The 11422-nt window shown below is 40.7% G+C and overlaps 1 protein-coding gene across 1 annotated transcript; it reads right to left on the minus strand.

Annotated features, from left to right (window-relative positions):
- Positions 1 to 949: 949 nt before the first annotated feature.
- GORASP1 (golgi reassembly stacking protein 1) lies at positions 950 to 10449 on the minus strand. Its single transcript, XM_027450378.3, has 9 exons — positions 10236 to 10449; positions 8296 to 8376; positions 7054 to 7257; positions 5976 to 6062; positions 5488 to 5618; positions 4796 to 4934; positions 4013 to 4157; positions 3488 to 3643; positions 950 to 2918 (listed from the first exon to the last, which is right to left on the minus strand). Exons 1-9 carry the CDS (start codon positions 10296 to 10298, stop codon positions 2638 to 2640), a joined length of 1287 nt encoding a protein of 428 aa, XP_027306179.1. The 5' UTR covers positions 10299 to 10449; the 3' UTR covers positions 950 to 2637.
- Positions 10450 to 11422: the final 973 nt, after the last annotated feature.

Raw genomic sequence — 11422 nt, forward strand, 5'->3', positions numbered from 1 at the left:
CACTTGGAGCAAGGCTTGGTGAGATGACTCACACCTTTGAGTAGCTGTATCTGGGTGGAAGGAGGATCCTGTAGCTTTCTGAAGCACCCATCAGCTGCTTGACCACATCCAGGTGTTCTGGCTCACTCAGGTTGTGAGAGGCGGGGCTCAGTGGAGATGAAAACAAGAGCTTTACCTAATCCTGCTCTAACACTTGAGCTCCTGGTGGCCTCTTTGGATTTAGCATCTGCCAGACTCACGGCTTCAGGCTTGACTATTTAGGGAGCAAATCAGATCTGGAGGCTTATCCTGTTGTCTGGGGCAATACCAAGCCCCAGCTGTGCTGCAGCCAAGCTCTAAAATTCATACAAGGTACATTAAGCTAATAACCCCCCTTTTTTCTGTTTTGCCTTCCACATGGCTCTGCTGAGCTAATCCTTCTGTCTCTGAAAAGAACTACCACTGTCAGGTGTAATAGATGCCCCCAAATACACAGCTGCCATATATAATGGGAGCAGTAGTTGTTTGGGACAGCACCTGATTGATTGTAGGTTTTCTTTTTTTTTTAAATACACAACATAAAAGTAGACCACTCAAGCCATGTTAACATTAGCTCTGTCTTCCACTCTACTTGTTCCAGATGGAGATTAAATACTTACTCTTTTGCAACTGGCCTCTCTTCACAGGCTTTGTGAGGTACTTTTCTTATAGCAGTGGAACATGGTACTGGACTTCCCCTGATACTCCCTTCCTTAAATCAGGAGCAGTGAATGTATAAGTGGCACATTGTCTGTGTTAGGTGGGGTGGCTGTGCTTGCAGCAGGAAGGAAAGGCAGCAGGCCTAGGGCTCCAGGACAATTGGATACTATCCCCTGTAGCACAAGATTTGGCACCAGCCTTGCAGGAGTTTCTCCTTTTTTTTTTTAAGGAGATATTAAATTATTGAGCTCTTTCATTTCGAACCCACAAGTAAAAGAATACTTCATTTCTCTTTATTTCAACAAGGAGATACAAAGCACTCAGCAGGTACTGTCCAGAGTTTGTCAAGGGAGAAGGAATTGGGTTGGAGGTTACTGTTCACCTAGTTTAGCTCTGTCATTTAAGTGCTCTCTATTACAAGAATCTAACACACTACTGCTAGAGGTTAACACTCTTCAGGATTTTCCAAACTGGTATATTAAACAATTGTCCTTTAAATGTTATGAAAAAGGAATCAAGTCTTCAAAAACAGAAACCACTTCCCCACATCTAATTAACATGAAGCAGGCTGGACAAAGACTGCTGAAGCATTAAGCTGTTTATTCCTGTGACATTTGAAATTAATTTTGACATTTCCTGCTCTGAAATTTCGGCAGGCTGCTTATGGTACAGCATCACTTAAGTGTACTGCTACAAACTTAAAAACAGGGTTGATAAAGGCATACTGCTAGAACCAGCCCTAAACAAACAATAACAAAAAAATCAATACATGTCCTAGCTGTCTCAGAAACGTACCATTAAATTACATTTAGTGTTCGTCTGTTTGCTCTTCTATCAGTCAATTAGGGGAAGAAAATAAATTTCATTTTAGCAGTACGTAAATAACAAACTTCTTTCCCAGACCACGCAGACTAAATTTCAAGTCCTTTAATTCTACTATCTGTACCTAGGGCCTAGGTATTTTTCTTCTAAGCAGGAAGAAGAGGCTGTTTTGACCATCCTGACCTATTTTATGGCAAAACAATATTTAAGACTAACACAAAGATTACAGAATATAAAGGACAAATTTTATCAAGTGTTATACTCATCTGAGACCCCTCTTGTGTTGCTACTTCATCTACACCGTTTTGTTGAAGCTGAGCTGTTGCAGGCAACCCCGTGTGACTGCAACTCCCCATCCTGCATGGTTACTAGATTTCAGATGAGTCAGTCATATTGCATCCTGAACTCTATAGGGTGCAGTGTAGGAACACACGAGAAGGGGAGGAAGGGAATTTGACACTGGCCTTTCATCTACATATACATTAGTTCATAGATTATACCTAATGTACCTGATTCCCTTAATTTACTGAGGATTTTCATCACATTAGCTGCACTAACTACTGATTAGGAATACCTTCACTCCGGATTTCAAATTCCATGACAAATCATGGCCCTGCAGCGTATAAAAACACCGTATTTTTCATTGTTCATTTCATATTTGCTGTTCACTATGTAACACGTATTCAGAAGGTACTCAAAAGCAAGTTTAAACAAAATAAAGCTACAAAAAAGCTTAGTGTTGCTGCACCATGTTCTATTCCAGTGTCTTAATGATTTGTATGAAAATAGTAACTAGATAAATAGAAAAGCAGAAGAAAAGCTATTCCTTTTTCACTACAAAAACCAAGATGTATTCAGCTCTACTGAAGACGCTGGTCTCCAAATGGTTTTTGCGCTAGTTTTGCCTTTCATTTGATTTTGGACAGCATTTCAAAGGAGTTTGAACACAGATCATCTATTAAACAATGATTAGAGAAGACAATAGAATACGTATTTGTCTGAATATGCTTTTCTGTTTTTTACACTATTGTCTACGCTAACAAAATAGAACAGCTGTAATTCTTTCAAGATCAGAAAAATACTCCAAGCTGTAGGATTACAGCATATGGCCATCTGTAAACAAAAGAAGCATCCGTTTCACTCATGACCTTGTGCAGCTTCCTCCTCTTTCTGTTCACATGCTTCTTCATCATCAGGTTTCGTCAGAGTAGTGGATAATGAGCTCTCAAAGCTGTTTAACAGTACTGTTTCTTGGTTACTGGAATCAGTTCCTAGTGTTGTTTTTGAAGAAATTTCATTAGGAAGAGTAAAAGAAGGCAAAGAGGAAGCTGTAGGCAGTACGTGGTCCAACTCAGGCTGCTTGGCTGAGGCTTCAGAATACATCATCAAATCTTCAGGGTTTGGAGTTGTGGCATTCTCTGGAAAATGAAAAAACAGTTAAACAAAAACAGATGAACACCAAAACCTGTCCAGCTAACAAAAAACAATGCCTCTGGTTACCACATATCTACAGCATCACCTTGAGTGAGATACCTCTTACAGGAACATGACACAGATTTACAGCTGCCAAACACATGACCTGTTTTTTACTCAGTTCTGCAAAAATCCATAAAATCTGATGATGCAGTAAATTTTAAGAGATATTTAGCCATCTGGCCTACTGCATGCTTATGCATGGAAGAGCATCCCTAATATGAAATTGTTTTGTTTTAGATGGAGAAGTCATTATTAAGACTGCCTCTTTTTCTGCTTTTAGAATTGTGAATACAAGCCTGTGGTACAAAGACTTAGAAAAAGAAGCCTGTTACTTTTTGCCCACTTCTATATCTGATTGCTGCTGCTATAATCATCTAATTTTAGCCAAATCTCCTTTCTCATTTTTCTTAAAAACAGCTTAATTCCCAAAATCATAATACAGTTGATCAGGCATGAGTAGCTGCCATTCTAGAGATTAGGTCAGAGGCCTTGAAGTCTTGAACACACTTACCAAAATAAGCAGAAGGTTCACTGTTTGACATAAACTTTTCAGTGCCTACTAACGTGTCTACTGTTGGCATGGTGAAGGAGGCAGATGAAGACACATTGGACACTTTCGTTAAGTCAGGGAGTTCAGGAAGTGAAATACCAGACATGTCTAGAAATCCTGAAAAAAGGAAGTGTTCCAGTACCGTTTTAGATTAACACACAATTCCAGATTCAGAAAGATACGTTACATGCAGATTGAAATTGTTTAACTCTGTGTTATTTATTAGATAAACACTAATGAATTTAACCTATCAAGTCAGTGGAACAACTTTTACAGAATCTTAACCTTGGTAAAGCTCACAGTATCAAAATTATGCAACTCTGAAACCCCATGAAGTCAAAAAAACTTACGGAAAACATCAATGCTCATAGTTCTGCATTTAAGTCTCAAACTTCTTTAAGACCTTACTTAAATGCCATCTAAAGAATTTCAGGGGACTCGGGTAAGGGGCAAGGCATTCTGGAAAAAGCACACAATAAAACATACCTGGATCCATAACTCTCTGGAGAGGCGGGGGAGAAGAAAGTGAGCTTTCTGGCAAATACCCACTCATTTCTTGCCCTGTGGAATGATCCAAGTTCATAACTATTTCAGAGGCGTCACTTTGAGAAGTAGGTGCCAACAATGGAGTCTGGAATGACATAATAAAAAGGAAAAGCATCTTTTTATGCTGCATGTTTCACCTGAAATCAACTTTCCTATGACAGTGTTCTGCCTCGGTCTCCAAGTACATCAATTCAGAGAACTTGATCCTGAACCCAGTCATCACACTGCTGTTTAGGACTGGTTCCAATGTACCCTAAGACAGTGTGTTCACAGAAGAGCAGTTGATGCTTAATTCTTGAAGGTGCATTTTATTTCTGAGTGAGAAGGGCATTCTACTGCGGTTCTCACTGACACAGGTGTTGTATGCATGTCATCAAAACAGCAAGTATCTGTCAAAAATGTATTTCAGCCAATGCTGATGAAAAACTATGGAATATCTGTAATTGCATCCAAATACCCAACTACAATGAAGAATATGGAGGGAAAACCAGAGGGAATTTTGAGGAAATAAACAGTAAAGCTTGGCAAAAGGAATTTAAATTTATCTTTCACAGTATCCTTCCTGTCATGTGCTTGGCATTACTTTCCCTTCACCTAAGTCCATTTCATTAAAGCAAAACTGTGTGCTGTACTCAAATACACTGTGTTATTAATATTAAAACAAGCTGAAGTCTTTGAAATTCCAGAGGACGTGGCATAGATACAATCTTATTTCTTACATACCTCTGTGTAACCATTAGTAGATGGTGTAGGAGTTGCAGCTTCTGGTAAGGGTGAAGGTGGTTTGCTTTCCGGCTTTTTCTTTGATAAAGACTGTGTTGGAATTCTGTGCAAATAGCCATAACCAATACCACATCCTAAACTGTGCAAGGAAAGTAAAACAGGATTTAAGAAAAGGTGTTCTTAACAAAGCTAGGAAGTGTTTTGAGTTCTGACTCTAAAGCAAAAAGAGTTCGAGTCCTTAAACTATAGCAAGAAATACCTACCTGTAAAAATCATTTCAGTTACTTACAGTACACAAGGTCTGCAATTGATATTTAACAGATATGTAGCTCAGCTTTTGATTAACTATTTTCTGTATCTTTACAAAACATGTAATCTGACCTGATTTGGATTTTTGATTTACTGAATGCTTGAGTGTGAGAATGCAGTTAGTAAATCTGCTATCAGGGAAGTGGACACAGGTTTTGCCATCAGTGTCAACTCAAACAGGGTTAGATCCAGAACATGCCTAATCATTAGTTCTCTTTTTTTTTTTTTTTTTAAATGGAAGAATGAACATTTTTCTGTGACAAATGTAAGGAAATAAGGCTTAAGTTGAAAACAACAAGCTGGAATCGATATTTTTTAACAGGAGCTCAATTAAAGCGAGTCTATAACCTGTCATCAGCCAGTGACAGTCTGGAGATCAGTACCTTCCTTCTCCACCCCAAGCTCCATTGGGAGTCACAACTACCTCTCGAATGGAGTCTGCTTCAGTGTTATAAACCATCAGCTTCAGCGGCTTTCCCTCATGGGATTCAATCAGTGAGAAGAAGTCCTCTGACTAAGAAAAAAGTAATAGTAGTTATTAAACTCAAATGTGTAAGATGAGGAGCTGGATGCAAATTAGCATTTCAGGCATTTACTCCAACATGAGATAGTAAAAACCCAAAGATGGACTAAAATTTTCTAGTGTTGTTTGATCTTTAGGGGCATCATTTTGTAATAATCAGATTTTAAAAATAAAAATAAAAAAGGTACCTCAGCCTTTAAGCATCTCCTAAACATCAGCCTCACGAAATCCCCCAATACTATCCCCCATACGTTTGATGTGCAAGCAGTTACAGATATAAGAGAAACCCTACAACATAAACATGGCAGGCACGAAAACAATCACTGCTTGAAGGAACATGCACCCTACCTCCTGTAGAATCTGATCAGATCCAACAATGTAGTCAGTGTATGGCTGCAATCCAGCTACAGCTGCAGGAGATGCAGGTTCAACATCCTGTGAAAGAATGACACGTCATCTGTGCTCACAGCAGAATAAGTTACCCAGAGATCAAAATGGAAAGCTAACTCCAAGAACAACAGAAGGAAAGAGCATTTTGTTTATGGGACAAAAAAAATAATCTTGAACAGTTTACATACAGGTCTTGTAGGATATGCTGAATAAAAAAAAAAGACCAAGAAACTACCAATTCAAAATTAGATACTTCAAAAGACATTGAGATGCATTTTTTTTTTTTAAACAAACAGAAACATAACAAAATGGTCAGTCTTACCTAAGCTGTTCTACACTTCCATCTGTCCCTCTTAATTTAAAGTCTTTTTTTTTTGTACTTTCTATATATAGAATATTACATTGATGAAATTGAGCCAACAGAGGCACTAACTGAACCAAAATCCTTTTTTGCTTTTGCCACTGATTCTTCAATGTAAGACACAAAGCAGCCCTCTCCCCATCATACTGTCAGTGTGGTCTGATTGGAATGTAGTTAATTTTCTTCATAGCACTACTAACAGTTACCAACGTGTCCCTGTTCAAATGGCTCAGACGAGCTTTCAAGACCATGTTCACTTCTTGTGCATTCAGCATTGCACTTCCGTACTCAAACTACTCTTAAATAACTTCAAAACAAAGTTGTATGAGCACCAACTAACAAGCCACCGAGTTCACTGTACTCAGCATGAAGATGCAGGTGAAATTCTTATGCTTTATCTATAAATCCTTATGAAAACATTCCTAGAACATCTCAGAGTAGGAACTACCACTTTTTTCAAATACTAATTGGCACATTTCATGTGACAGAAAATGAAAAGCCGTATTAAAAAGTTTCAGGTTTGAATAGTAAGAAACCTTTTCAATGTTTGTGCTTCATGCAGAACAGTCCCAACAACAACAGTATATTGGTATCTTGCAGGAAGTTTTCAAATGGCAATTTACATTCTGTTCTTAGCTTGTTAGACAACTTGTTGGACAAAGAATTGTGTCTCACCAAAACATGCCACACATGTTCATTGGCTCCCTGGAAACTGCAGAACCTCACGCTGGCTCCAAGAAGACCTTGTCCTCCCCACATGTTACTGGGGACCACCTCCACTTCTCTTATTTTCATTGTTTTGATATTATACACCTCCAGCTTCACCGCTTTTTCAACATTTGCCTTCAGCAGATCCTTCAACATATTGTTTTCTTTATTCTGTAGAGCACAGAGAGAGATACATGCTTAACATTTCTAATTGCACCCATAACACAGACATCACACTTGTGGCAGAATTAGAATACTAAGAACCAAAACAGTCATTAAACTCTACATTTTAGGATCAGAACCAGCAGTTCAATTTTCTAATAATAGAAAGATGTCAGTACTGTCAGCTCATGTTCTTCTATGAAAGTAATTACAACTATTCAGTTTCATCGCTTACTTTCCTTTTCTTCCTAACTGCTGCTGAGTAACATAGGAATATTAAATCTTAACTACACAATCAAAACAATAAGCAATAACACTTCATGCCTGATCCCAATCCTTACTCCATAACCCTTCAAAAAATAACTGCAAGTTGGCTGTGGAAGGACAGACTCTTTGGGAGCATCTTAGCAAACCACAATTATTCTGTAATGTCATCAGATTGACTGATCTTCCACCAAAATCTGCCATTATACTGAGCATGTCCAGAAAAATAGCTGCACAAATACACAATGAATTCAGCTTCCATGTAGCCAGGATGAAGCACACAGCCAGAGCTGTGAGCCTTATTAACCAAAACAATACATTCAAGTTTACTCAACTCTTCTTTGGCAACGCACCATACAGAACTGCGTTACCAGCCTTAAAGTATGAGCTAACTGGCCATGTGGCATTCTTCTTCCCGTTAATGATTCTTTTTCGTATTTTATCAAATCTTGAAACAGGTTTGCTTAAACAAATGTTAAGCGCTTACCATTGGCTCACTAGTTCAATAATCACCTTGCAGCAGAAAATACGCATGAATGAGTAATATCATAAATATAGCGTTAATCTGTTAAGAAGTGACTAAAGGCTCTTTCATCAAATTCATATCCAGGCAGAGAAGACTTAAAACACTACCACGTTTTACTTTGCCTTTTTAATACCATATCCATGTCCAATACAACATGCTTTCTCTTTTCTGACAGCTTTGGCTTCTACCTTTCATAATTACAATAGCCATGCTTTATACAGGAAAGAAAAAGAAAAACAAAAAGAGAAAATACTTACAAGCCTAGTGTGTCCTATTGCAATGATGAAATCAAAGAAAGGTTCCAGTCCTCCTTGTTGAGCTGGGGAGTTTTCCTGAACCTGCAAAGCATACAGGTTTTTTTTATTACTATACATGGTTCTGTGGTTACATTAAGTGACACAGTGTTAATCTTTACACTTGATTCAATATTTACTTTTGACGGAACCAGAAAAGAGATACCAAGTGACAGACCTTGGGAAGCACGATTGTAAATTTATTTTTTATAGAACTAAGAACAACAGGTGGCCAAATTAAGCTGCCAAATATAGGTTCTGAGCACCACATAAGAAAAAAGCATTGCAATGCAGAGTGCAAAGCATAGAGTAACTAGTACTGAAGACTCTGGAGAAGGGCTTAGTTTTTCAAGTGCTGCTTGGGGATTTTCTTCCATGCTACTAATTGCCTGAGCTCTTGGAGAGTCCCCAGTTAAAGTATGACTTTTTACATAAACACAACTTCCCGCAACTTACAGCACATTAGAATAGGAACAGTTAGAAGAGTATGCTACAAATGCATGGCTAACAACTTGATATATGCAGAGTATATCCTCTTAGAAACGTAGCAGCAAAGCAACTTAATGCTAAGGGAACCATTGCAAACATCCTAACACTGCTTTACTGTTCGCAAACGCCACAGTACAGCCTGTAACCTGCAACATTTGAGTCCTGAAAGCCATCCCATGCTTTCAGTGGCCAAGTTACAACCCACACATCATCTAAACCAAGAAGTTCAGAAGTTTCATGTACAAAGGCACAACCGCTACATTTTGTAGTTGGTCTCATGCTATATCAGAAACCTTTTCGCTATTCAATAGATAAAGCTGAATCTGTATTGGGACTACTCTCATGGCTGTCTATGTGGATTAATACATACATTAGCATAGTTCAGCAGAAACTTTAAAAGTGAAAATTCATGCTTTATTGTCAAACAGTCAAGACAAGCGACGTTAACCACAATGGGTGAAGGAAGCATCAACTTTCATCACAACCATAAAGCGCATCAGTAGCAAACTGCCACATTACACTGAACCAAGCTACGAGGTTAAAAAAAAAAAGTTCTGTCTACACTCCAATTCTAAATAACATTCAAGAAAACTTACAATAAAACTATCATATACCAAGGATTAAAATGTAGAGAAGAAGAAGAAGGTGGAAGTTATTACAGAGCTCACGACACCTGTCCAGATGTCTGAGAGCCATACAGATTATTGTATGGAGATGGAAGTTGCAAAAAAAGCCTGCAGTAGATTTCAAAACTAAATGACACCCTGGCAAAATTTGCATGAAATGCCTGGAGGAAAAAAAAAAAAGGGGGCAAGAGGGGGGGATAAAAAACAGACTGCCTCCTGCACACCATAGGTCACAAAATCTAACAATCATCACTCAGTCAACAGACAACTAAGCAGTTATTGTGGACTTAACAGAAAAGGGGGAACATTTTCTGACCAATAGTCTTTTCTGACAGAATTAAGTCAGTGAAGGAGGCTGACAAAAGCAAATCAAGCAAGCATACCGGTAACCCAAACACATCTTTACAACGCCGGGAAGCACAAACTAGTGATGGAGCGGGAAGAAAACCAGCAGCTAAATGCAAGCACGGCTTATTTTGGCTTATTTAACAGCTTTTAACAACACTGCAGAGGGAGAGGCTACGGCAAACCCGCCGCCACACGGGCGGCCTGCGAGGAGCGGCCCCGGGTGCAGGGAACATGGCAGGGAGTGAGGGACCGCTGCCGGTGAAGGAGCCCCGGAGCCTGACAAGAAGTTTTGGGGCTCTCCGGTGGAAGCCGCCGGGCTGGGGGACCCCAGGACCTGCCGGCAGCCGCCGCTCCTCCCCTGCCGCCGTGGCAGCCGCCGACACGTCGCTCCCTCCCGGCCATCCCCCCTCATCCCCTCGGCGGCCGCCGCCTCCTCCTCACCCCGTGGACGTGGAAGCCCTCGGCGCCGCCGTCGGGGACCTCGGAGCTCGAGCCCAGCCCCATGCCCACCAGGACGGGCGGCGGCTCAAGAGTTGTCGGCGGGGAGCATCGCCCGGCCCCGCGGAGGCCTCGGCGAGCGGGCGGCGGGGAGAGGCGGGCGGGCGGGCGGTGTGAGGCGGGGCCGCCCCGCGCTGCGCCAGCGCCGCCGCTTCCCGCCCGGCCGCCATTTTGTTGGGGGCGGGCAGCGCCATGACGGGGCTGGGCTGGGGCTCACCGCCGCTGAGGGAGGCGTCCCCTGAGGGAGGGAGGGAAGGCAGGGATGGATTTTTTTATTATTATTTATTTTATTTTTTTCTTTACGTACACTCGTAAATCTCAGGGAAGTAAATGAATAGTTCTCTGTTCTTCTCATTTTGACCACCTTTTAAAAATTATACTCCACACAATCACAGAATCATTAAGGCTGGAAAAGACCCCCAAGATCATCTGGTCCAACTACCCCTCTACCACCAACCACCAATGTCACCACTAAACCATGTCCCCAAGCACCACGTCCAACCTCTCCTTGAACACCCCCAGGGACGGTGACTCCACCACCTCCCTGGGCAACCCATCCCAACGCCTGACTGCTCTTTCTAAGAAGAAATGTTACGGTCCATAGCGACATTATTATTTTTCATAGAATCACAGAACAGTTTGGGTTGGAAAAGACCTTAAAGATCATCTAATTCTAACCCCCTGCCATGGGCAGGGATCCCTCCCACCAGCCCAGGCTGCCCAAAGCCCCATCCAGCCTGGCCTTGAACATTTCCATGGATGGGACATCCACAGCTTCCCTGGGAAGCCTATACCAAGGTCTCATCACCCTCTGAGTAAAGAATTTCCTCCTTATATCTAACTAAATATAAATCTCCCCCCTTCCAGTTTAAAACCATTACCCCTTCTTTCACTACACTGATAATGTGTTTTACCAATACACAGTTAGCACATTTCAAAAGAGAAAGTGTTTCTGTGCCGTTCCTACCTGTAGGTATATATTATCTATTATGCTCAAGAAATGTATTTCCACTAGCTGAGCCAATTTGCAGACTTGGAACTGAAGAAGCAAATCAATGATCCAGTGTTGCTGGTTTTCAAGGCCTGTGGAGCCTTGTGTTTAGGTAATTATTAAGAACTGGTGATATTTC

This window comes from Anas platyrhynchos, chromosome 2 (genome assembly GCF_047663525.1).
Source record: "Anas platyrhynchos isolate ZD024472 breed Pekin duck chromosome 2, IASCAAS_PekinDuck_T2T, whole genome shotgun sequence".
NCBI lineage: Eukaryota > Metazoa > Chordata > Aves > Anseriformes > Anatidae > Anas > Anas platyrhynchos.

Bases quoted from the DNA above. Each gene is read 5' to 3' on its own strand.
- GORASP1 (XM_027450378.3), bottom strand. From the start codon at position 10,298: ATGGGGCTGGGCTCGAGCTCCGAGGTCCCCGACGGCGGCGCCGAGGGC. The intron at 6,063-7,053 runs GTGAGACACAAT...ATTCTTTCACAG, and splicing joins AACATGTGTGGCATGTTTTG to GATGTTGAACCTGCATCTCC. The intron at 2,919-3,487 runs GTAAGTGTGTTC...TTCATTTTCCAG, and splicing joins TGAACCTTCTGCTTATTTTG to AGAATGCCACAACTCCAAAC.